This window comes from Morone saxatilis, unplaced genomic scaffold, assembly GCF_004916995.1.
Source record: "Morone saxatilis isolate NCDOM2014 unplaced genomic scaffold, NCSU_SB_2.0 Contig8, whole genome shotgun sequence".
NCBI classification, from domain to species: domain Eukaryota; kingdom Metazoa; phylum Chordata; class Actinopteri; family Moronidae; genus Morone; species Morone saxatilis.
In genome coordinates, this window is record NW_023340257.1 from 26,941,369 (window position 1) to 26,967,736 (window position 26,368).

At 41.3% G+C, this 26,368-nt stretch overlaps 3 protein-coding genes across 3 annotated transcripts in view; all 3 read left to right on the plus strand.

Moving 5' to 3' along the window:
* The window catches only part of rnf169 (ring finger protein 169), a gene marked incomplete in the record, with an annotated part of 3,356 nt that extends 994 nt beyond the window's left edge, over nt 1–2,362 (plus strand). The window contains 4 exon segments of the mRNA XM_035679895.1: nt 183–251; nt 433–533; nt 636–726; nt 803–2,362. Of these exon segments, the coding sequence (XP_035535788.1) occupies nt 183–251; nt 433–533; nt 636–726; nt 803–1,948 (1,407 nt within the window).
* Nucleotides 2,363–5,761: 3,399 nt separating this feature from the next.
* Nucleotides 5,762–10,000, plus strand: spcs2 (signal peptidase complex subunit 2). Its single transcript, XM_035679910.1, has 5 exons — nt 5,762–5,828; nt 6,421–6,504; nt 6,590–6,750; nt 7,228–7,362; nt 7,592–10,000. Exons 1-5 carry the CDS (start codon nt 5,784–5,786, stop codon nt 7,776–7,778), a joined length of 612 nt encoding a protein of 203 aa, XP_035535803.1. The 5' UTR covers nt 5,762–5,783; the 3' UTR covers nt 7,779–10,000.
* Nucleotides 10,001–13,708: 3,708 nt separating this feature from the next.
* Nucleotides 13,709–26,158, plus strand: abcg1 (ATP-binding cassette, sub-family G (WHITE), member 1). The gene is made up of 14 exons (XM_035679896.1): nt 13,709–13,946; nt 18,547–18,664; nt 19,477–19,609; nt 19,887–19,937; nt 20,028–20,173; nt 21,006–21,129; nt 21,597–21,711; nt 21,907–22,052; nt 22,840–22,941; nt 23,035–23,203; nt 24,146–24,246; nt 25,162–25,320; nt 25,407–25,525; nt 25,857–26,158. The coding sequence occupies exons 1-14, from the start codon at nt 13,724–13,726 to the stop codon at nt 26,083–26,085; spliced, it is 1,935 nt and encodes a 644-aa protein (XP_035535789.1). The 5' UTR covers nt 13,709–13,723; the 3' UTR covers nt 26,086–26,158.
* The last annotated feature ends 210 nt before the right edge of the window (nt 26,159–26,368 follow it).

Below are 26,368 nucleotides of genomic sequence, written 5' to 3' on the forward strand. Positions count from 1 at the left end.
CAGCAGAGTCGCTCTTCTGCGCCATCTATTCACAACGTGTCTAAACATGAATCATTATTCTTAAAAAAATCGATCTTTGGAGTTGACAAATCGATATTGTATCGGGCGGGTAAAGTATCGCGATATATTGCTGTATCGATATTTTTACCCACCCCTACTGCACTGTGTTTGTACTGTTTCAGCTGTTGTTGTCTGAAGACCGCGAGGACGTGAAGAGGAGGAACGAGTCAGTGCGACACGATGAAGAGCCTGTAAGTTACATTAATATCTGAGTATAACTAACTTACAGCCAGAGACGAATGCTGCTCGCTCCACCTGTGGTATTAATATCTAATTCTTTATTCTTTACAAACATTAACCTTTAACCTCTCTCCTCCTTTTATAGATATTTTACTGATAATAATCCTTTCTTAAAATCCATGTTTCTCTCAGGGAGTTCTGTCGGACTCGGAGAACGAGGAGCCGATCAGCAGGAGGATCAGAAACATCTCAGCCTTCATCAGGAAAACCAAAAACTGTGCAGCCTTCACTGGGTGAGCACGAATAATCTTCTTCTTCTTATCATTAGCATCAGCATCATTAGCTCTGCTGACAGGAAGTAGTTCCAGTGTTGAAGATGTGTTTTTCTTCTTCAGTGGTTCTCAGAGGAGTCAGAGCTGCACTGACCCGGTGGAGGACCGAGGAGGGAAGCTGAAGGTCGTCACCCAGCCGGCGCTGATGGACCGAGTACGTTATTAAACCTTTAAGTTGATAACTGACTCAGAGTCACAACATCTAAACCCGGTTCTTGTTCCTCTGTCAGGTTGGTATCAGTCACAGCTACACGGCAGGAATCCTCCTCTCCTCTGAGAACAGTCGCTCCGTCTCGGCGCCGATCACCGCTCCCGACCGGAGGCTCACCTGGCGAGCCGTCATCTCGTCGTCGTCGTCGACTCCTCTGGGCCTCCTGCCGCCCCGCCCCGAGCGCTCCATCAGCCCCGAGAGCAACGATAGCATCTCCGAAGAGCTCAACCACTTCAAACCTATAGTCTGCTCGCCGTGCACGCCGCCCAAACGCCTCCCGGATGGCCGTCTCATGGAGCCTACCATCGTGAAGTCCACGCCCAGGAACCTGACCCGCGGCCTGCAGAAGGCCACCAGCTACGAGGCCAGTCCTGCCGTCCTGCAGAAGTGGAGGCAGATCGAACTCGACCGCCAGAGCCTCAAAGTGAACTCCAAAGCGACGCTGACGAGCCCCGTCAACGAGCTCAACAGCAAGATGGGAGGCGGGGAGGACGGTGGGGTCGGCGCCGCAAAGACTCGTCAGTCCCCGGCAGGACGGGACGGAGACGGAGTGACGGCGGTCAACAAGAGGAGGCTGCTGTTCGACCCGCCTGCCGCAGACTCTGACACCTTCCAGAAACAGTCTGTGAAGATCCGCGTCCCTGCGATCCGCTACAGCACCGACGCGACTTTCAGAGGAAGTTCAGACTTTGAGCCGACAGTCGGCGCTCCCGAATCCGGCAGCGGAGGAACGTTCTTTAGCCGAAAACAGTCATTCTCGCCGTACACTAAGAACTCTGGTTTCCAGTCGTGTAAATTAGTGCCAAAGGACTCACAGAGTCCGAGGAAGGAGTCCGACAGTAGCCTCCACAACCAGTCTACCTCAAGGAGGGGCAAGAAGAGGGAACAGAAGACCAAACACCTGGACGCGGACCGGGACTCGGACCTGAAGAGGAGCCGGTCGGTCAGCCAGGAGGCCCTGGACGAGCGGTACATCCGTCAGATCCAGCAGGAGCGTCAGGACCGAGCCCTCGCCCTGAAGCTGCAGAGACAGTTCGACCTGGAGAACCAGACCGTCAACCGCAGGAGGAGCCCCGACACGTACTTCCTGCGGTCCTGGATGTCCAATCAGAACCGCAGGAGGCGTGGCTTGAGGAGATCCCGACGAATCAACAAGAAGCACTAGAGAGGAGTTTGTCTGGAAGAGGTTAAAATATGCAAAGTGACGACAGGTGAAGGTTTAATGAATGTGGAGCAAACTTTAAACTCACTGTTGAGGAAAAAGCTCATAAATCTTAAAACTGAACATTTCTTCCAACATTTTCACGTCTTTTCACCAGCAAATCACCAAAATCTGAACAGTCCCATCAGGATCTCACTGAAGTAAACTCATCAGGTTCTGGAGGACAACCTGATTCATGTGACTTCATTTTGGATAATAGATTAAATAATGAATCGATCAATCAAACAAAGCCATAAATGCTGTAAATCAAACCTGGCTGATACCATTTGTCTGGATTTCACTGTTGGAGGCAACAGGGGCCAATGGAGGTCTGGAGCTTTAGGGGCAATGGAAGGTCTGGAGCTTAAGGGGCCAATGGAGGTCCTGCTTAGGGGGCCAATGGAGGGTCTGGAGCTTTTAGGGGCCAATGGGAGGTCTGGAGCTTTTAGGGGGCGCAATGGAGGTCTGGAGCTTTAGTTAAAGAAGGGAACTGGTCCCAACACGTCCACCATCTTCACGTCTTCATGAGCTTCATTCAGAATCGTGTCCGAGCTGCTGGACCACGTTGAGGAGACCTGAACCTCCAGTTGTCCTCTGATGACTGTGTGTCTGGATCCTTCAGCAGCCCAGAACCAGGACTATAAAGACCATCAGACCAATAAAAGTTCTCCCAGTACCTCCTCCCACTACGGGTTCTGGTCCGACAGTCTTCCAGTCTGAACGTTTGTCAGATGTTCTTCGGGTGTCGACCCCCAACGTGTTGAAGCTCTGGATGGACTCTCCTCTGCTGAGGCTCATGGGTACTGTAGTCTTTAGAGCCATTCACAGAACAGACCTGGATCAGGACACTCTGTGACCCGCCTCGTGTTATCGGTGTAAGGGGTCCAGATTTTAAAAAGCTTCGAGGAAGGAAACCCAACCGGGTCTGTAGGAGGAGTCTGTGTTTAAAGTCTCAGTCCAAATCTCAAAAGTTCTGGAAATGAATTAATTAATGATGAAATTAATGATTAGTTGCAGCCCTAAATGAACTAATGTAAAATCATGTGAGAAAAATATAAAATACCCAATAAAACAGATACAACAAATAAGAGGGAACATGAATAAAATATATACATCAAACAAATAATGGCCATAAATTTACATTCGTAGTCTCTAAAACATCCGTCAGTGTTCTACTGAAATACTCCGTCAACATAAAGAAGTATTAACTTTAAGTATTTGAACACCTTTAAAGGTCCAGTGTGTAGGACTTAAGTGTCTTGTAGACTCGCCACTGACGACCTGTCGGCGCGGACAACGTGACGTAACACGGGAGCGCGTACTATTTAACTGTCGCTGGTGGTCGCGACACTAGCTTGCAGTCCTTCCTCCTGAACAGAGGTGGCCGCAACTGAGCAAAAGGCTTACCCCGAGCTTTGCTATTTCTACTACGGCAACTAGAAAGAAGAAGAAAAAGGTAAACAATGGGGCGGGGCGCTGCTTTTTTGATTTTCCAAATGGTGCCGCCGGAGGTTTCTTCGCAAATTTTCCGGCATATGGCCTCCCTCTTCTCCAACATTCATGGTGATTTCTTGGCCCATGAATGTTGGAATGCTTCTGTGTTCGCTTCATTAAGGATTCGTACAGATGTTCTGTAGAGGCGCAGCTTGGCTCCAGAAAGCTTCCTGTTTCGCCGGTTTTGGCGCTCAGCTGAAAAAAAAAAGAGTGGTGGCGACCTTCCGCCGGCCACGCGGGCCCAAAACCTGTCGCGCCCCAAGCGAGATCCTAGCGTCATTTTGATGTCACCATGTGTCGCGCGACAGGTCTCAAGCGGCAAGCATACTTGGCCTTCTAGTCTACTGAAATACCTGCACTCAGCTTTCCCCAGGTGTGTAGTAAGAAACTTGAATGTTTCGCTCAGACTGGGGTCCGTAAACTGTTGGAAAGTCTGTATAAGCAGTGCCCTCCTGAGACCGGCCCGGCCCCCGTACAGGACCAGGTCTTTCACACATCTGGCCTCTACGTTAAACTTGTAATTATATTCTGCGTATAAAGCTTTTTTGTTAACTGGGTCAATGACAAGCAAGGCTTGCTAATAAGTGTTTTAAAAAGGAGTTTTAAATTCATTTTTTAACTTGTATGTTTACTTCACCACCGCCAAAAATTCTTTCAGCTCATTGTAAGATAAGCAAACACACAAACAGTGATTAAACACTAATAAAAAACAAACTGTGATTATTATATCTGGTTCCTGGAACAGTAGATCCTCCTCACTGTTTACACACTGGACCTTTTAAATCAAGCGCTTCAGGACAGAATAAAGACGCCAAAGCGCTGATTGAAACAGGTGCAAATATTACAATGATTTCATTTCATAGCAGAATAACAGCATTTAAAGCCTCCAATTTCAGAATTAAAAGCACTCCCCCCGATCAGATGTTTATTAGTGTCATATAAATAGTAAAGAAGTACAACTGTTTCCTTCTGGAAGTGATGAACTGTACAGGAGCGAGTTATACGGAAGCCCGTTTGATGGCCAACGTGACTAAAAAAAGGATTGCTGTAAGTCGTCCGTAATGAGAAACGAACTCAGTGTATTGATTTTAATGTCTGCTATAATAAAGTTTCTGCCCAATTATTGTTGACTTAACAGAAATCTTTTTTTGGCCCGTCCACTTTGGGTACTAATCGAGGCTTCCGTACGAAAGTCTCAGACTCCCCAGTAAAATACAGAAGAACCCTGAAAACTGTAAGGTAAAAGTAATGTGAATGTGGTTGCAGCCGTTTGGTTTTACAGTTATTGATTCTGTCAGATGATCCATGTTATTGATTTCTTTTTGATTTATGGACAGAAAGTTTGAAGTGTTTTCTCTGAAGGGCTTTTTTTACTATCCTAAGCAACACCGATATGGGGCAAATTTTCGTAAAGTTGTAGTAAAGGCTTTGGTCCGCTTTGGGTGGATGCAGTCTGACGGCAGAGGGGTTGGGGGAGCTGAGTGCCAAATGATGTTTCTAATCGGTTGTACGGAGAAGGAGAGCAAGCCAGAAGAGGAACTCTCCCAACCACGTGTTCTGTCCCTTCTTTTCATAAAGTTTCTGATGTGAGTACTGCTGTCTCTTTCATGTACTGTGGGCCCCGATTTATAAGACGTTACCTAGAAACAACAGGAATTATTCCATTAACAGGAAAACTATTCGTGATCAATAAAGTCCTTGAAATAGCAGAACGTTTGGCTGGTTGGAGATGTGAACCAAAACAAGACATTATAATGAGGAACTTTCCTTCAAATATTGGCTTCCATACAGAGTTTGATTAGAACGATCAGATCGGTAAATAATCAATGTTGCTTCTGGAAAAATTATAATATATTTTAAAGATTTCACTGGATTCGACTGACGACCACCAGACTCCATTCCCATAAAACGCAGTGATTTAACCTCACTGTGAGAAGCACCATGTGACCTGTTAAAAGAATATAGATATTTAATATCTCATATAAATATTAATAATATTGAGTTTTAATCAGCTGACTGTAAAGACTTTGGTTGTTCATGTAATTATTTTTTATTTTCTTTTTATCTTATTAAACGAATTTAAATTTCCATTTATTATTGATTTAAACGTCCGATGCGACCAAAAGTGATTCGATCAGTAAAGTGAGTTTCAAGATTTTAAACTTGTAGTTTGTTTAAACGTGAAATGACCGTATGAGAGAGGAAGCGCGCGCACGCATGACGCGCTAACGTCACGTTGCCGGTCGGTGGCAGCCCAATCAGAGGCCGGCAGGTCACAGCTCGCGTACTGCAAGCGGAAGAGAAGATGGCGGCCGCGAGGAGCGGGAAGAGTGGACTCCGCTGGAGGAAAGTGAGATTAAAGTTTACTGGTGTTTCGTCGGCATCAAACCCCGTTTAAAGGATCAAACAGCAAACAGTGAATATAAATGAATATAATTATAATAGAATGTTAACAGGTTCGTAAAGAAGGTGGTTTATTGTTGTGTGGCAGCAAGTCAGTCTTTAAACTGGGGGCAGGCAGGCTGGTTCCAGCTGCTGCAACGCGGCTGCACCAAAACTCCATTCAGAAAACAGAGATTTTAAACTTCGATTACGCGACACCCGCCCTCAGACTGAGAGAGGACACTCGCAGGTGTTGCAGGTGGCTGTAGACTCCAAGCACGGCCTCGGTCTGATTCGGGGCCACCTTTGTAAATCTATATACATATATATATATGTGTATATATATATATATATATATATATATATATATATAATATACTGATAGTCACACTGACACTCACCAACAGCTGGCTGTGATGTTATTGTTCTGTTATTATATGTGTTATATTATCTAATAATAACCGTCAGTGTGTATTTCTACCTGTTAGTGTTGATAATGTTTAAAAAGACTGAAACTAATCGGTTATAAAGAGATTAATCAATGAGCTGTTTTGTTTCAGTGGAGGATCGATGAGAAACCAGTGAAAATAGATAAATGGGACGGAGCCGCAGTGAAGAACTCTCTGGACGACGCTGCTAAGAAGGTGGATCAATCAATAGAACTGAATTTATCCATCGGCTCTTTATCTAACTGTATTTTCAGTCGTCTATAACGGTTGTTGCCTTCAGGTGCTCCTGGAGAAGTTCTGTTACCTGGAGAACTTCAATCTGGTTGACGGTCGTCTGGTGATCTGCACCGTCTCCTGTCTGTTCGCCATGTTGGCTCTGGTCTGGGACTACCTGCACCCCTTCCCCGAGTCCAGACCGGTCCTCGCCTGCTGCGTCATCTCATATCCTTCAAATCATGACAAAGAAAGTCCTAAATATCAATAAAGAAAGTCACAGTTTGGAGATAAAACAGTCAGAATTATGAGAAAAATAAACAAATATGAGATAAAATGTCGTAAATATGAAATAAAAAAGCTCAATTATGGATTAAAAAGTCAAATTTATGAGATTAAAAGTCAGTTTTTAGATAAAAATGAACAATTATGAAATTTAAAGTCCAAATCTTTAGATTAATAATAAAAAATGAGAGAAAAAGTTGTAAATATGAAATAAAAAGCCTAAATTATGTGATAAAAAATCAGTTTTTAGATAAAAATGTACAATTATGGTTTAAAAAGTCAAATTTATGAGACGTAAAAAGACGTCCGAGTGTAAAACGAGGACTGTGACCTTTAAAACGAGCAGGCTTTGATTCAGGATGTGGATCAGATTGTGTGTCTGTGCTGGTTCTGGTTCCTTAACTGCCCCCCCTCCATCACGTACTTCATCATGATGGGCATCCTGACCCTGTACACCTCCTACAAAGAGAAGAACATCTTCCTGGTGGCCCTGCAGAAGGATCCGGCCGGGATGGATCCGGATCACGTCTGGCAGCTCTCCTCCTCCCTCAAAAGGTCTGAATCTTTACCCATAATGCACTCTTTCTTCTCCACAGCTCCACAATAAGGACACAGATACAGATTATTAGTAACGAAGGAAATATGACTGTCTGTAGATTGAAGAGTCTTAGTGTTGCTGTTTTTACGCCTTGTCCTTAAAGCAGCTGTTTTCTGAATGGAGTTTGGTTGGACGGTGTGGAGCAGATATCTTTAATATCGACTTTGTGTGTTTTATGTGTCACAGGTTCGATGACCAGTACACTCTAAGAGTCTCCTTCGCTGACGGGAAGTCGAAGGCCTGGAGGGAAGCCGAGTTCACCAAGTCTGTGTCGGTGTTCTTCGACGAGAACGGGACTCTGGTGATGGACCAGTTTGAAAAGGCTGTTTCTAAACTCCACGATTCGCTGGCATCGGACAAGAAAACCAAATAAATCCGATAATCGATCGTCAATACGTCCGCTTGTTTCGACTCCTTCCACAGTTCATCGCTCTCAGTTAGCAGAGAGAATCCATCAGTTTATCTTCACATCATTTATGAATTGATGATTAGAAAACGCTCCCATTGGTGTGTTCAGGGACGCTCAGAGATTTCACCGACCTCAACGTCCACTTTGTTGTAATGTTTCCCCGAGCTTTCAGCTATGTCTCATTGTCTTCTAGGCCAGTTAATCCAAATATCCAAATCACAAGAATCTGACAAAACGTAATTTTGTATGTTTTTTGTAGACCACCAAATGTCTCTTAATCACAGTTTGATGTTTTTACCGTATGGTGGAGCTTTCTCAGTCGTCATGGAGACGTCGGCGCAGTGCGTGATGGAGGTTTAATGGATTCTCTCCATAGCTGAACTGAAAGCGATGAACTCTCTGAAAGGAGGTTTTACTCACAGATAGAGAACGGTTTCACCACAGTCAGTAACTATCCAGTGTTTACAGGAATTATTTGGTTTCACCTCCAGACAGTTTTATCGGCGCTCTTTTGGCCTCGAGTCCCTTTTTCTTATTTTTTTGTTTAAAAATGAATAAAAGATGTTCAGAAACTGAAACGGCGCCCTCGTTGATCGGTGTGGATGAACGTCTGACGCTTCTTTGGCTCCACAGACGCAGCGTGTAACTTCTGAATTAAGAGTCTGTGTGAATCTTTTACTTTAACTGTTCGGCCTCATTCTCAGAACGTTCTCAATGAAGAGAAGCAGCAGTGTACATTACACGACCGACAAAGAGTTCGCCCACTGGGAGAAGAATGACTCGTCACTCGTCGCCGTTCGTCTCTAAAAAGTCTCAGTTCTGTTTTGCGAATGGTTAAAAAAAACAAAAAACAACCACCTACAGAGCCGGTTGAATCGACAGGAAGTCAGACACAGAAGCACACAGGATCCAGTCAGTTTTCAAAGTAAAATACCCAAGATGTATAAAATTAAAAGAAAGCATTGCTCTCTGTAGGGTTTTAATACTCGTGGATATACGAAGTCAAACTGCACCGCAAACCTTAAACGTTAAACTGTGACTGACAACTAAAGATAATTTAAAAATAATTGGTCAACTAAGTCCCAAAAATCACTGTCCAGGATTTCACTGGCTTTCTTACGGGGATTGTTGCTCCTAAAATGTCTGCGCTTTTCTAAAAGAAAAATGTTTTAAGGTTTAAAAAAAAAAAAAAAGAAATTCTGCGAGAAAGTGAAAGTTTCATTTTCTTGTGTGTAATTAATTAAAAATAAAAAAGCGAGTAATGTTGGGGATGTATGAGGACTGAAAACTACACTGAATTTGCAGCAAAGTCGCAGTGATCAGATTAAATTACCAGGTCGTGCTGAATTCACAGGGTTTGGTTGAATTTGTTAATTCTTGCTTCACATCTTCCTGAAAGAACTGAAAACCTTGATTCCCAGATACAGGCTGGAAGACGCTTCTGAAACGCTCTCGCTAGGGTTTGATGTCGCAGACTACCGTGCCGCAGACGGGACACCATAATTAGTCAGTTTTGGGGTCGTTGGTGATTGAGAATCACTGGTTTAGAGGACAATGTTCTGCAGCTCATTAAAGGTTTAATAAAAGCAGGTAAAGTGTTAATTCAGGACGCTGTCGAAAGTATTTGTGTGAAGTTTAGATTTTTCTGGATGTTACAGGAACACTTCAGCTCCACAAGAGTTCCTGTTGAAGGTTTCTGGAATCAGAAAGTGACGTGTCGCATTGTGATTGACTGGTTTTTGGATCATTACTGTCATTGGTTGATGGAATAAAGACACAACAACGTGACACGTCACTGGTGGGCGGAGCCACATGAGGGAGAATAAACACCTGTGAGGGTCAGACAGGTGGAAAACAAGCAGCAGCTACTATAAAAAAAATATAAAAAACAAAATGTGAATAAAAATATTTTGGGTCCATTTTTGAACTTTTTATTTTAGTTAAGTTGAAGTTTGACATTAACGACAGATTAGCATTATTAGCATCTCCCAAGCTAACGGGTCTGAATGCTAAAGACTCCTCACAGACAGACATGTTGATGCCTTACAACAGGAAGTGGACTGAATGTCGACCAAACTTTTCATTTTGAATGTTTTGTACGGTTATTTTCCTCAGAGCCTTACTCTGTGTACCTTCTGTGTGTGGAAATATTAAAGATGGATATTGTTACCAAAGTCCTGAGTGACTTAATGAATCATGATGTTTTTTGTTCCTCGTTAAACGCTGGTACCTGCAGAATATTTAATGTTCAGTTTCATTTTCTCCATCAGTCGGTTACTCTGCAGTGTCACAGTTCAACCACCAGGTGGAGCTGTAGTACTGATACTCCAACTTTAACTTTATTCTTTATTTGGATCCTTCGGCTTGTTACAGTAATTATTGCTGTTTACACTGATAAAAACTATGTGGACAGTTTACCAATGATACACTGATAAACAACATTTATTCAACATTTTTTTGTTCATCATTATACAGGAGATATCTGTGGAATTTAATAAACAATCCAGGAATTACACACCCTGAATAGTTTACGTATGGCACTTTATTTTACATAATTTTATAAATGTATTAAAAGTATTAAACTTGAGTTCAACAATTGAATCTATTGAATAAACAGTAAATATAGATTATGGATTTGCAAAATAAATAAAAAAAATTATGTGAAATTTTCTCTAAATCAGTAATTTTATGATTATTTACAGTTACAGACTTGATCATTTCACAGGTTATTTTTGAAATTTTATTAACTTTCCCATTTATTTAAAAAATAAAATTACAAACAAATCTTTTTACAGTGTACTTTATCTGTATATAATTATCTATAAGAACATCTAAAAATCAGGACTAAAGAGAATAAAAATACTGGTAAAAACTTAAAAGTTAATCTGAGTGAAAGCTGCTGGAAGCTTTGTTCTACATGTTGGGACTGTAGACCTCCGCCCAGGAGGAAGAAGCTAAAGTTCAGCGTGCCAACGGTGGAGTAGGAGCAGCACAGAGCAACAACGACACCCAAACGATAAAGGAAGGAAAGGACTCGTAAAAACACACATTCAATCAATCAGATCACACAATATAAATTAAAGCAGGAAGATCATACAGTAGGTGAAAGATAGAAAATAGAAACAGCTGAAAAGGTTCAAAAACAACTTAATTCCTGTCAGATTTACTGTTTTCAGCTGCTTTTTGTTGTGAAAATTTCCATAATTATACAAAATATCGGCCAATTAACAAACAAATCCTTGTAAAAGTACATTCAATAAATTAATTAAATTACACAACAAATACTGTTTTACTGTTAATGTCACTAATTTTACATAATTTTACAAATGTATTAACAGTATTAAACTGGAATTTAACAGTTGAATTTATTAAATAAATAGTAAATATCTGCAAAAAAATTATAGATTTGCAAAATGTATTTTAACTTTTTATGTGGAAAAAGGGATTTTTTTTTGTTTGTCAAAATGTTTTTGTCTTTTTATTAAAATGTATTTTTAAAAATGAAAAAAAACACCCAGAAATTTACAGATTTAAAAAAAACAAATTAAATTTCAACATGTCCAGGGTATTTGGGTGGGCGGGGCTATCATATATGTGGGCGGGGCAACTATGGGGAGGTGGGCGGGGACAGCAGGGAGGCGGGCTTGGCGGGGTTAACCTACAGTGTGCTGTCTGTCAGTGCGCAGTGATCAGATGTGTGTGAGGGAAGCAGAGTGTCCCAGTGTTGCTGTCTCTCGGCCATGGCCTGTCTGATGGCCGCCTGGTCCGTCCACAACCCCACCGTCACCAACTCCATCATCATGGTGAGTACTGGACTCATAGACTGCACCCAGACTGGACCCAGACATGACTCATAGACTCGCCCCAAGACCTTGGACCCAGACAAAGGACCATAGACTGCACCAGACGGACCCAGACAGGATCATAGACTCACCCAGACTGGACCCCAGACAAGATTCATAGACTGCACCCAGAACATGGACCCAGACCAGGTACATCCAGATAGACTGGCACCCAGACCTGGACCAGAACCAGGACTCATAGACTGCCCCAAGACTGGACCAGACAGGACCATAGACTAAGCACCCAGAATGGACCCCAGACCAGGATCATAGACTGGACAGACTGGGACTTCATAGAACTTGGACCCAGACTGGACCCAGACTGGACTCATATGATGGACATACAGTGGAGACAAAGCGGATCTGTAGATAAGTTTAACACTGTAAAATAATATAATCTGTAAGTTTAAAGGGATTTTCACATTCATTTTAATATTAAATGAAAATATTTTATTTAAATCTATTTAGATTTAAATACAATTAAAATAATAAAATACCAACTATAGTGCTGACATATGATAAAAACAATATAAATAATAAGACAGATGATGGACTGTTATATATCATAAAGTTATTTATCAGCATTAACTCTGATAAGCAGTCAGGTAAAGTCATAAAACTAATAAAAAGGAATAAAATACATTTTGGAACCCTTTCTCCAAGTGCTTGCTCATGTAAAAGGAGTTCGGTTCTAAGACCTTGCTCTATTGTTGGAAAGTGTCCTGAGATAACTTCTGTTATGAATGGCACTATACAAATAAAATTGAATTGAATTGCATCTTCTATGTGACTGACTCCCAACCTGTGACCTTAAAGAAATCATCCATATTCAATGGATATTTTATATTGAAACTGTACAATGAACTCAATTTTGAGCAGATTATTTCCTGTTTCCTGTATTTTTATCATTTTAACAATCATTAATATTATTACTTAATAATATTCTTCTGTTGTGAACTGATGCTCGGCCATCGTTCTATAAAACAACTCCACTGTACAGAAGCACTGCTGGCTACCACTCCAACTCCCTCCCTAACTTCCTATTTTAAATACGTAAACACGAGGGAGCAAACAGCTCTCTGAGTCCTGGTTCATGTGGACTTTAAGACTCAGAAGGTCACGAACAAATCAAAGTCGGAGGAGCGACTTCCCGACTGAAGAGCATGTGAACGCACCATAAATCAATACTGTGGCCGTTAGCACTGATGGTGATGATGACGATGGTGATGATGATGGTGATGGTGGTGATTCTCTGCTGAATCACAGCCGCAGTCTGTTTGTTCTCAGTCTGTAAATCCTCGCTGACTAAGCTCTCCTGTGTCCGACAGTGACCTCCTGCCGTCTCTCTGGAGGCAGATTAGAGTCCCATATGGGAGCAGGATGCTCACACGCTGCCCCACATACCGGCACCGGAGCCTAATCAATCACAGTGCTGGACTACTTCTGACAGCACGACGCTCTCGCTCCTCAGGAGTCAGGAACAATGATAAAGTGTTGTTACTCTACCTTATAGACCTTTTTCACAACAGCCATTGTAAAATGAAACAGGGTAGACACAGGTGCTACCGATGATACTGACTGAGGTTCCATTCAGGTTAGTCAGGGTGCTGCTATTGGAAAGGCTGCTGCACTAAATGGAACTTAACCTTAATTAACCCTTCATAAGCCCCGCCCCTTTTGCTCTGTGCTCCAATCACAGTTGAGCAAACCTCGTCAACTTCCTGTACTAAGATATGCTAGGCTAGGCTAATCTATATTGGAAAGTCAACCACATTCTGAAGATGGTTAAAATGCTTTGGATAAAACGTTTGGTATAAAGTTACCGCTTCTGTGTTTGTTTTGTGTCGGTACAAAAAGAGTTCTCACTACAAAATCTTGTTCTTTTACCATCAGAACATTTTACTGTCATAAAAACATGAGATCTTTTCATACACAGACTGACTGTCTTTGTGAACAATAATATTTGATCATATAACAGGATGTTGTTCTCTTTATATCCTGTTCAATGTGATTGATTGACATCTGTCTCTGGTGGAACCTCAGAACACCAACGGGCCCCCGGACTTGATGCTGGACCCCCGGACGGTGTGCGTTTGTATGGACGAGGTGGTCAACAAGCGGCCGGCGGGCAGCCAGCAGACGCCGCTGCTGCAGGGACACCTGAAGAAGGTGGACAACAACCTGACGGAGGCCCAGAGGTTCTCCTCGTTACCGCGGAGACCGGCCGTCAACATCGAGTTCAAGGACGTCTCGTACTCCGTCAGAGAGGGACCCTGGTGGAGGAAGAAAGGTACTGAGACACACCTGATACCCTCAAGGTTTTTTATCATTGATGAATCGATGTTAAAAAGACACGTTCAAATGATCAGAACAGTTTTAGAAAAATGTGTCTGAACCCTGTGAGTCCAGTGCTTAGGGTTAGCCTCTCTGAGCCGCTAGCTTAGCTACAAACAGGTAGCACACAGAAACTTTTACAAACACCATGAATGTGCTTCTAGTGACAGTACGAGCTCCAGCGGACTCTCTGAGTTTTCAGTGTGGACACAGAGTCTGACAGCAACTGCTCATTAGCTCTGTTAGCTCTGACTGCTACACTGCTGTTTCAATCTGTCAATCACTGCAGTCGGTGTTAAGGCCACGCCCCCTGAAGTCACTGTCCTTTGCAGGTCTCTGAAGCAGTTTTTGTACATTAGCTGAGAGGGAGGAGCTAACAGAACTGGAGGGTGGAGTTACACTTTAATGCTGTAATCTGAGTCCAGGTGTGTTCAGTAACACACTGATCTGTTTCTGCTGACGGAGCTCAAACACAGTGTAACACTGATGTACTGACTGCTGATCTGAGGTCTGTTTGTATCTGGGCAGGTTACTGTCAGTCAACAACCTGCAGTCCCCTTACCGCGCACCTGTACACAGGTACGCTGTGAATGCTTTAATGTGGATCCATCTGATATCTGAAAACATTAATGTGACAATCGTCTGATTTATGAAAGTAAACCTTAAACTCAGGACTCAGCTTCATGAACATCAATCAATGAATTTATAATCTGATTAAACTCGTTTCATGAAAATCAGAAACATTTTGCATTGTCCCATCAGGCAGACAAACGGGAGGATTTCATTCATTAAAGTGACACTGATGTCATGCAGCAGAGGATTGTGGGCATTCAGGGTGCTTCAGTGTATTGTTTTAGTTTAAATCCTGATTGTATATTCAACATGTAAGAGGTTCTTCTGGAAGCGTTTGTTTACTTCATCAATACGATCACATATTTGTACATAAATTGGATCAATTCACTGGAGTTAAAACAGGAATACTCGGAAGTACCTCAAAATACTCAGTTCAGTAAATGTACTCAGTTACTCTCCACTCTGCTCTATTTCAGCCATCAGGGTTCAACAACAAGTTTATTTATTATCAATGTGTGTGTGTGTGTGTGTGTGTGTGTGTGTGTGTTAGATTATCAGGCTGTAATCTGTTAATCTCAGTCAGGGTCTCCTGCTGTAAATAGCTGCAGGTAAGATTAGAATCACTTCTGTCTGCTGAGGAAAAACACCTGAATGTAAACAATGCACTGTACTACACTTTATTACACTGTATTACACTTTATTACACTGCACTACACTGTACAACACTGTACTACATGAGCAACGTGTAAAACAGTAAACTGTTTACAGTGTGTATCCCCTCAGACAGTATCAGGCTCTCCCAGTTCCACCATTATGACCAGTATTAAAATCCAGCTGCGTAGGTGGACCCTGTTCAGCTGCAGACAGCTCAGGAGGAAGTTTATTACTAATAATTGATTATTGGTAGTTTGTTTAATCCTGAATGAACCGGTTCAAGAACCGGAGCTAGTCTGGTGCAATAGGGGTCCTCCTGGTCCACACTGCTCTTTCCACTAGTTCCTGTTCGGTGCCACGATTGCATAGTTTCTGAACCAGTCATCTGACCTCCGCCCACTATCTTACCGTCATGTTTTAGCTCTGCACTAATCATGGAGGTATGCTGTCTATCCATGAGCAATATGGAGACTAAATATTACAGAACATGCAAAACTTAGATTTAAATGACATTTCAGTGACCTCATAGTTAGATTAGATTTTTATAGTAATATAGTATTTATAGTTTTATATTTATTATATAAAACACATATGTCGATCAGTGTTTCCGAAACTGTTTCTGGGGATCCACTTTTTAAAAATGACAAACCACAGCGAAAATGAGAATGAAATCATGTCAGATCTTCTTGAACACAGCAGCCATTTAAAGAGATCTACGTTATAATAAAAATACATCATCAGCAAAATAATACATATTAAAATCCTCTATAAATGAGACAAATAACTGCACTTTTATGCAGGTGTATAGCTCTCAGTGACACAGTCAACAAGTGGCTCACTTTATGAGACAATATGTGTGTTTAGGAAACATTAAAGCTATATAAACTATTAATTCTTTAATAAACGATGAAGTGCATTTAGGATGAAATTGGGCTCTGTTTGCAGCAGCTGCGACAATAAAAGCAGGTTTAGTGAATGTGGACAGAAAAGCTGGTATCATGTTTCAGCTTCAGAGGACAAAAGACAGAAAAGAGTGAAGAAAACAAAGAGTCTGCAAACAGAAACCTGATGAGTTTGTGCTCAATTCTTCCATTTATGTAACATGTTTCACCAGAATCATATTCAGTCCATCCAAGTTTTATTTCTGTTTGTCTGCACAGGGAAACTCTGTAAAGGTGTGATCGGATTTATTCCACAATCATCACCACCTTTTCTTCTCTGATTCTTAGGATTTTTATTCTCAAAATATTTAAACTTCACTGTCAAATTCTCAGATTAACATTGCCCCAATACATTAATATATATTATATATTATATATATATTATATATAATGGATATGATAACATAGGCCTGTGCAGTATACAGGATAATAAACACTCTGTATGAAGTACATTGTGTAATGAGATTTAACAGATCTGTTTCATCTTAAGCAGAAAACTGAAAACAGTTCACACCTGAGTGTGACCAACTCACTGAGGATGAGGATGATGATGGTGATGATGATGATGGTGAACAGGGAAAAATTATGGATGAGTTATGACGTGATAAAAGGCGATGGACAGGTAGAGATCCGGATGCATTGTGGGTATTCCTAGAGTGCAGCTCTGTTAATGAGGTTACTGCCGGTCGTTGTCATTAATCTGAGTCAGAGCTGCTGCTCAGCATCCAAACTGTATAAATGTTCCTGATCGCTGCTGATCCACCTGACGGTCAGCACTGAGGGAGAGTCTGCTTATATCCATATATATTATCTATATTATAATATATAATCTAGATAATATATATAACATACTGTACATAGCACCAGACACCTGTGTAAACTAAACTGATTCTATTGCTGCTGTAAGGTCAGTTTAATGAGAAGGAAAATGTTGCTCATGGGGCTCTTACACGCTTTATCCAAGCTTTCAACAGCATCTCATGGTCCTCATCACTTCCCGTAATACATCACTGAGTCGCCTGAGCAAACATCCTCCTCTCAGATAGGTCTGAAAGCCTCAGAAAACGTTTAGAATTGAACGTTGGTTAAAGAGTTTTATTTTATCAGTACAACTTTATTTTACAGTCCATCCATTTCTATTAAATGTCTCTTTTATCTTTTAACAATTTTCAAAATGTGGTTTTCTTTTCAACACAGATTAGCTTAGCATAGCATATCTAAGTACAGGAAAGGAGCTGTACAGTGTGTATACAGTGTGTATTACTGCAGTACAGTGGTTATTACTGCAGTACAGTGTGTATTACTGGCAGATACAGTGTGTATTACTGCAGTAGAGGTTACTGTCGGTCAGCGAGCATTAAGCCAGATTCGATCAGATTAAATCTGATAATCTCATTAACGAGTGTTCAGCCTCCATCAGCAGATAAACACTGCAGCGGTTACTGCAGGACATCATCATTATCATCATCATCAATCATCCATCCTCCAATCATAACAGAAGTTATCTTAACGTCTTAAGCCTACTCTTAAATGTGGAGAGGGTGTCTGCCTCCAGACACACAACTGGAGCTGTTCCACAGGAAGGAGCTTGGTAACTGAAGGCTCTGGCTCCTGTTCTACTTTTAGAGACTATAGGAACCACAAGTAGCCCAGCATTCAGAAACGTAGTGTTCTAGAGTGTAATAGGGTCTATGAGCTCTTTAACATATGAAGGGCCTGACATGAAGAGCTTTGTAGACAGTTTTCAGATGTGTTTGGGGCCAAGTACAAGAACTTCAGTTTTTTCTGAGTTTAGCATCAGAAAATTGCAGCTTATCAAGGTTTTTATATCCTGATAGTTAAGAAAGATTGATTATTCCAGTAAAATAAGTGCCATTGAAGGGTACGACTTCTTTAAGCAGCCTAGCAGATGAACGCCCAAAAATTACAATACAATAACCGAAAATAACTGTATAAATAAACTATAATTAAAAAACAGTTTGTAGCTTTAGTTTTTTTATTTTACATAAAATCTTGTGTATTTCTTTTGTCTAATGTTAAAAATATTTAATTTAATTTAATAAAATCTGTAAAATAACCTGGATTATTTTTTTTAAATTCAAATTACTTGAATTCATTTGAATTCATTTGAATTTATTTGAATTTATTTGAATTTATTTGAATCCTTAAATGAGAGCTGAAGACTTGTAGCATCAGTAAGCGTCTCTTTCACTTTATTTTATTTTGAAAATAAATCTCTGAGGAACGAGTTCAGGTGAGTTCAGTTTGTGGGTGTTTCATGTGAAACCCCCAAACTGGTGTGAAACCTGAACTGGTGGATTCGAGGACAAAGAGCAGCTCTGAGAGCGGCTGGGAACCTGCACACTGATTGTTTCTGTCCCGTCTCAGGTTACAAGACTCTGCTCAAAGGAATCTCTGGGAAATTCACCAGCGGGGACCTGGTGGCCATCATGGGCCCCTCCGGAGCCGGGAAATCCACCCTCATGAATATCCTGGCCGGATACAGGTGAGTCAGCCTGAAGTCGGACTCAGCGTCCAACACTGGATTGTAGATATACTCTGTTACGTAAAAGTCCTGCATTAAAAGTAGAGTATTAGCATTAAAAAATATATGTAACGTTTTAAAAGTAAAAGTACTCAGAACATCATATTTTATAAATGTGTTTGTGTGTAAAAATATTAATAAAGTAACTAAAGTGTTAAAAAGTACATTCCTCTAAATGAGGAAAAGTAAAAACTGATTAATAAGTATCAGTCTACCAGTTTAGTACCAGTATCAGTGTCAGTCCAGTACCAGTACCAGTACCAGTATCAGTATCAGTACCTTCTGACTCCACCACCCCGGACCAAGCACCGAACCTGGGGCGACAGAGCGTTCTCTGTAGCTGCCCCCTCCCTCTGGAACTCTCTCCCCAAAGCCATCCCTTGTGATTGTACTGACCCTCCAACATTCAAATCACTGACAAAACACACCTTTTCAAAATAGCTTTTAAAAAATCTGAGTCTAATGTGTTTTTAACATATGTAATGTACTGTTTTATATTGTTTTTACCTATTGATGTCTTGTATCTTCTTTTATTATATGTCAGTGCTTGAGTATTCAGAAAGCGCTCTTTTAAATAAAATGGTATTCATTATTATTATTAGTACCAGTATCAGTATCAGTATCAGTATCAGTACCAGTATCAGTACCAGTACCAGTATAGTCCAGTATCAGTACCAGTATCAGTCCAGTATCAGTCCAGTACCAGTACCAGTACCAGTATCAGAGTTGTCCAGTATCAGTACCAGTACCAGTGTGTGTTTGTGTGTGAACAGGGAGACTGGAATGAAGGGGGAGATCCTGATCAACAGTCAGCCCAGAGACTTGCGCTCCTTCAGGAAGGTTTCCTGTTACATCATGCAAGACGACATGCTGCTGCCTCACCTCACCGTCCAAGAGGCCATGATGGTACCGAATACTGCAGAATAACTGAGTACATTATATACTGCATTCGAGTACAATCTGAGCTACTTGTACAACAGTGTTCACTCTGTTACACAGTAAATTAAAATACTCCAGTATAAAAATGAGCTCTACTGCACTTTAAAATACATATAATATATATATTAATGTATACTACGAAGTATTAACTGGTGTTTCCTGAAGTCTACTGCATTATTTACTGCAGTCTGATGCAGGTTTTGGTTGAATGTGGACTCCTCAGGTCTGGATCTTGTCTGTGCAGGTTTCAGCCAACCTGAAGCTGCAGGAGAAGGTGGAGGCTCGCAGAGAGATGGTGAGTCTTTGACCCCGAACTGCTTCCTGGTCTTATACTGATCTCAGAGGTTAAGCATTTCTGGGTCCTGGTCTGTCTGTGTGTGTTCAGGTCCGGGAGATCCTGATGGCGCTGGGTTTACTGGACTGTGCGAAAACCAGGACGTCTCACCTGTCGGGAGGTCAGAGGAAGAGACTGGCCATCGCTCTGGAGCTTGTCAATAATCCTCCAGTCATGTTCTTTGACGAACCCACCAGGTCTGTAGAGAACTTCCTGTCCCTGGACTCGTATTGTTCTGTAGTTTTAGTTCGACCCAGGAGACTGTGTGTTTGAGTCCCGTATGGGCGACATATGTAAGTTACATAGAACCATCTGGAAATGGTTGTTGTTGTTTGGAAAAGGGCATACAATTTAAAAAAATACTGGATGATCCATCTGTCTATCAACCAATCAGATCAATGAACCATATAACGTAGTCAAACTCGTACTGAAGTCAGTCAGGAGAAGAGAGAAAAGCATTCATTCATTCATTTCCCAGGCTGGCAATGTCATGACCTACCCTACTCTGCATGCCTCTCCCAGCAACAGGGTTGAAGCACCAAGTTGTGAACCATTCAGAGAAATTCCACCAAACATAAATTGGGTTCGGAACCTGAAAAGTTGATTCCCAGCTGTGGGTGTGTCATATCCTATAGGTTGTTGTTCGTTGTGCAGCGCCCTCTGTGGATGATGCATCCAAATGAAATGGTTGCACTCAAAAACAACAAGAATCAAGAATCTCTGGTTCTCAAATGGAACCGGTTCAAGAAGCTAATTTGGTGGAAAAGAGGCCTGATTGACTAGTACTTGTTGCTGTCATTGGTTTGGTTGGTTAGGTTTAGGCATGAGGAGTGAGAATGGGGAGGGTTAAGGTAAGATCCTCACAGGATGCTGATTGGTCTGGTACCACTGTGGTTAGACACAAACAAGCCTGGCAAGATTGTCCACCCCTGGTGGACAAAAGCGAAAGAGTTTCTATCGCCTTATTTCATTGATTTCTTTTCATTGAGAACCATAAAGGGTGAAACTTCCTGTGTGTCTGTGTCTCAGCGGTCTGGACAGCTCGTCCTGTTTCCAGGTGGTGTCTCTGCTGAAGGCTCTGGCTCAGGGGGGACGGACCGTCATCTGCACAATCCACCAACCCAGCGCCAAACTGTTCGAACTCTTCGACAAGGTGAACACACACAGCACTACATTACCCAGCAGCACCGGAGGCACTCTACTGCCACTCACATGGAACACCACTGGTGGAACTGCATGAAGCTGATAATAATACCGATACCTTTACTACTGTACTTTAACTACTAATACCTTTACACCTGTACTTTAACTACTGATACCTTTACTACTGTACTTTAACTACTGATACCTTTACTACTGTACTTTAACTACTGATACCTTTACTACTGATACTTTTACTCCTGTACCTGTACTACTGTACCTTTAGTACTGATACCTTTACTCCTGATACTTTTACTCCTGTACCTGTACTACTGTACCTTTAGTACTGATACCTTTACTCCTATACTTTAACTACTGTACTTTTACTGCTGATACCTTTACTACTGATACTTTTACTCCTGTACCTGTACTTCTGATACCTTTACTGCTGACACTTCAATCTGTATATGTGTGTTGCAGCTGTACGTTCTGAGTCAAGGGCAGTGTATCTACAGAGGGAAAGTCTCCAGTCTGGTTCCCTACCTAAGAGACCTCGGACTCAACTGCCCTACCTACCACAACCCTGCTGACTTCGGTAAGAAACCCCTAGAGTAGATGTTACATTCCATCAGTGGTAAGAGCTGGATGATAAAAACAATGTCTGAAGCTCCTCTAGAGTCCAGCAGCAGCATCTTGTGGCTGTTAGAGGAACTGCAGCTGACCGTAACAGTAGGAACTTCCTGTCATGTGACTCTGGAGGTCTCAGTTTGTGTCTCTGTGGCGTCCTCAGTGATGGAGGTGGCGTCTGGAGAGTACGGGGATCAGATGGTCCGACTTGTGAAAGCCGTCCAGGAGAGGAAGTGTGAGAAGGATTATCAGACTGAACTGAACGGAGTTACCAACCTCCACCCGCTCCTGTGGCAGCGCACAGAAGAGGTGGAAAACAAACGCACCCACAGTCAGAACAATATTTTCAAAAGAAAACATAAAAAAAAGCCAGAGTCAAGATACTCGTATCAAATAAATCTAGAAACTTTTCTACTGTAGCATAGCAAAATAAAATGTATTAAATTTTTTTAATGACTTTTTGACACTAATATTTTAGAGACAGTTAATAATGATTTGATTGAGTCCACCTGACAGTAATAACTAAGTCAGAGAGGTCAGGATGGATACAAGACAGAGATCAATGCCGTAGGCGAGCCTGATGCACTTAACAGGCCATAATTCTTTAATACTGAATTGGATTAAAATCAAATGTTGGGAATGTTGTACATAAAGACACATCACACTTGTGTGTAACAGTTCATACAATTCTATCGACAAAAGCTCCACAATAATACTAAGTTACACAGGACAGAGAAGATACAGGATAGAGGTCAGTGCTGCATATAGGTCAAAGGTCAGTGCTTTAGATACAGGTCAGAGGTCTGTACTGTCAACCCAAAAACCGTAGCCTTTATACACTCTGAACTTTCAATATGTGACTAGGAATCTAAAGAAACACAATGTTTATTAAAGATTTGTGTACACAATGCTGAGCTGTATTTCTAGTGAATCTTCAGGTTCCAGCTTTCAGATGATGTATGCCACTTCTACTGTAGACCCGCTATCTCCCCCTGATTAATTTACTCAATCAAAGTACATAATCTTGATAGGATGTAAAACGATCATAAATCAGATCTGATTATTGATGATATTAAAGTATGTGTTTGCTCCTCAGGAGAGTTCGTCGTCTGAAGGTTGTCACAGTTTCTCAGCGAGCTGTATGACCCAGTTCTCCATCCTGTTCAGGAGGACGTTCCTCAGCATCCTCAGAGACTCGGTGAGAATAACACAGCGTCGCCTGTTGGACACTGCCTGCTACTGCAGCTCTCACAAGCTCAGTAACACATCTTTTTTCTGGTTGGTCGAGTAGGTGCTGACTCACCTAAGGATCTCCTCTCACATCGGGATTGGGGTCCTGATCGGCCTGCTGTATCTGGGCATTGGGAACGAGGCCAAGAAGGTTCTCAGTAACTCTGGGTTCCTCTTCTTCTCCATGTTGTTCCTGATGTTCGCTGCTCTAATGCCTACAGTGCTCACATGTGAGTTCACACACTGTAAAGTATTAATTTTAGAGATGTTCATCTTCAGTCTGTGTCTGTGTTACAAAGAAAAACACAGTGATAGGATGTAGCACAGGTCTACATTGACTCAGTTACTTATTTGAGGTAGAAAGTCCTTGTATATTTACAGTAAGTTACTGGTGGCACAGTTGCTGTATTTAAATTTACATTAAACTGTACTGTAACTGTACTGCAATTTACAGTATACACAACAATACTGCATTACTACAATTTGACTGTACTTACTGTATTTTTTACCATTTTTTGTAATTTGGTCTATTTCTGCTGTATTTTATTATGTTGTACTGCAATATATCCAGTTATATTAATATTGATATATTACTGCTAATTATAATATTTGCTAGTAATTATTATTACTATTATTAATTAGATTACATATATTCTTCAGTTACTAGTATTATAATATTACTATACTAAAATATACTGTAAAATACTCCTGCTTGTTAAAAATTACCCACAATGCAATAAAATCTAAGGTATTCTACTGTAATGAAGAATGTGGTATTGTACGATTTACGAGTACAGTGCTCCTTAATCTACAGCGAGTGTAAGAGTGTAGCATTCAAACTGTAAGGCTAGAACAATGGCTCCCAACCTGGGGGTCAGGGCCCCCCCAAGGGTCGCCAAGACTTCACAGGTGGCCATGAGGCCTTCTTGATTTTAAGGAGTTTAAAAAACGTATATAAAAAAATACAAACTATATCTCAACATTTCATTAATTTCTGTGAAAACCAAAACCAAAACAAAACAAAAATTATTCTTTTTAAAGTTTAGGTTATTATTCAAAATATTAATTAAAAAAATAAACATTTGAATTCATCAAGATCTAAAAACAATGTATAAATAAATAACAAAATAATGTTCTTTTGGATCTGATGGTGTTTTGTGTGTTTTCTTCAGTTCCTCTGGAGATGGGAGTTTTCTTGAGGGAACACCTGAACTACTGGTACAGTCTGAAGGCTTATTACCTGGCCAAGACCATGGCTGACGTCCCCTTCCAGGTAACATCACATGACTCTAAATTCATCATTTCTGAGTGAGCTTCTGATGTCCCACAATGCATCTGGCTGCTGGCCAAGCAGCTGCTGAAAGACATAAAAATAAAGTTCTACATCTTTTAGTAGCAATCAGCAGTAATCAGCAGCAGTAAAAGTACACAAGTATTCTCAGCTTCGTGTAGTTAAAGAAGGAAACTTTTATTTATTTCTTGTTCTCATTTTGTTTTACAGACAGACTAAAATGACATGTGAAAAAGCAAATAAAGTGTGATAACACGCAAAATCAAGGAATCAAACATAATGGTACAACAAGCATGTGAAAGGTTTGGAGGTAAAATGTGTCTTTGGTGGAACTGATAAAAACTCTACGAGAGATACAACTACTCAATGATTTTACATCAGGGACACAAAACTGTTGAGAAACTTTACTTTGATCTTTTACAATATTTTGTATTTCCCAAACTCTTTTTTTTAATATAAAATCTTAATGTGTAAATAAGTAAACAGTAACTAAAGTCATAACTTAATGTAGTGGAGTAGAAGTCGAAAGTAGCATGAATGTGAAAAAAACACAAAACTGTATTTAAGTACAGCACTTGAGTAAATGTACTTACTTACTTTCCAGTTACATTTTCCCAGTAGATTCAGATTCAGTGACTATAGATTTAATAGTTTAACTTATTGAGCCGGTTCACTCAGGTTAGTTCAGATCAAAATGGGTTTTTAGTCTGGCAAACCAGTTTCCATCATCCGTCCCTCAAGAAATCTGTTTTTGCTTCAAAATCAGAAGAAAGCTTGTAAATTTAAGCAGTGAGTGAGAACAAAACTTTATTTTAAAGATTATGTCCTTTTGTAGAAGCAATACTTTGGCAGTGTACTTCACTGCATACTGCCCCGTACTGTGTGTCCTCTGTACAGGTAATATTCCCGGTGGTGTATTGCAGTATTGTCTACTGGATGACGGCTCAGCCTCCAGACGCCGGGCGCTTCTTCCTCTTCCTGTCTCTGGGAGTTCTGACCTCTTTGGTGGCTCAGAGTCTGGGTCTGCTGATCGGCGCCGCCTCCACCTCTCTGCAGGTCAGTTTCTATAAACTCACCTGTGTGAGCTCACAGACAGGTGTGTTCACCTGCTGACCTCACTCCGGTGTGTTTGTTTCCTGCAGGTGGCGACGTTTGTTGGTCCGGTCACAGCAATCCCTGTTCTGTTGTTCTCGGGGTTCTTCGTCAGTTTCGACACCATCCCCTGGTACCTGCAGTGGATGTCCTACATCTCCTACGTCAGGTGGGGGTGCTGTTTGATTAAATAAGTCTGCAACAGAATCCTTTAAATATCTTCCCTAAAATATAATGAATTTACAAACTAATAATGACGTACAGTACTGTACTATTTTATCACAGTATATTCAGAGCAGGAAGGAGCATCAAATAAAAGCATTACAATAAAGTTTGCCAGCCAACATTACAACTGTTCCATATATATCTGTATGCATTGCTCTTGGTGCTTCAAATCGTCCATATTTACTTGAATTATCATCTAAAAGAAATCAAAGTCAAATACATCTACGTCCGCTGACCGCTGTCCTCCTGTAAAGTCCTCCTGTGTTGTGTTTCAGATACGGTTTCGAGGGCGTCATCCTGTCTATCTACGGTCTGGACCGAGAGGATCTTCACTGCGATGAAGATGAGACCTGTCACTTCCAGAAGTCTGAGGCCATCCTGAAGGAGCTGGACATGCTGGACGCCAAACTCTACCTGGACTTCATCGTCCTCGGCATCTTCTTCTTCTCTCTGAGGCTCATCGCTTACTTCGTTCTCCGCTACAAGATCAGCGCTGAGAGATAGACGAGGACCAGGATCAGGAGGATGATTGACAGGAGGAGAGCAGCAGCGTCCGGCGTTTAGGACAAAACTTTTAGGCCAAAGTTAGCGTGTAGCTGTGGGGTTTGTCTACATGTAAACTCTGAATCTACTTTGGCTCTCTGTTAAAAAAATGGCACAAAGAAGAGACGATGTGAGGAGATTTTATTTGGATAAAGAACAAAGGTTAAGGTCTCTGAGTGTCAGTAGAGGAAGAGGTGACGACAAGTCAGGTCCTGCAGGGACAGGAGCTGGTCTCCTGATTCCT

Coding starts and splice junctions, on each gene's coding strand:
- abcg1 (XM_035679896.1), top strand. CDS start 13,724: ATGCTGGACCCCCGGACGGTGTGCGTTTGTATGGACGAGGTGGTCAAC. Junction 24,247..25,161: donor TGGCTGACGTCCCCTTCCAG/GTAACATCACAT, acceptor TCCTCTGTACAG/GTAATATTCCCGGTGGTGTA. Junction 25,526..25,856: donor TCCTACATCTCCTACGTCAG/GTGGGGGTGCTG, acceptor GTTGTGTTTCAG/ATACGGTTTCGAGGGCGTCA.
- spcs2 (XM_035679910.1), top strand. CDS start 5,784: ATGGCGGCCGCGAGGAGCGGGAAGAGTGGACTCCGCTGGAGGAAA. Junction 6,751..7,227: donor CTCGCCTGCTGCGTCATCTC/ATATCCTTCAAA, acceptor CCCCTCCATCAC/GTACTTCATCATGATGGGCA. Junction 7,363..7,591: donor CTCTCCTCCTCCCTCAAAAG/GTCTGAATCTTT, acceptor TATGTGTCACAG/GTTCGATGACCAGTACACTC.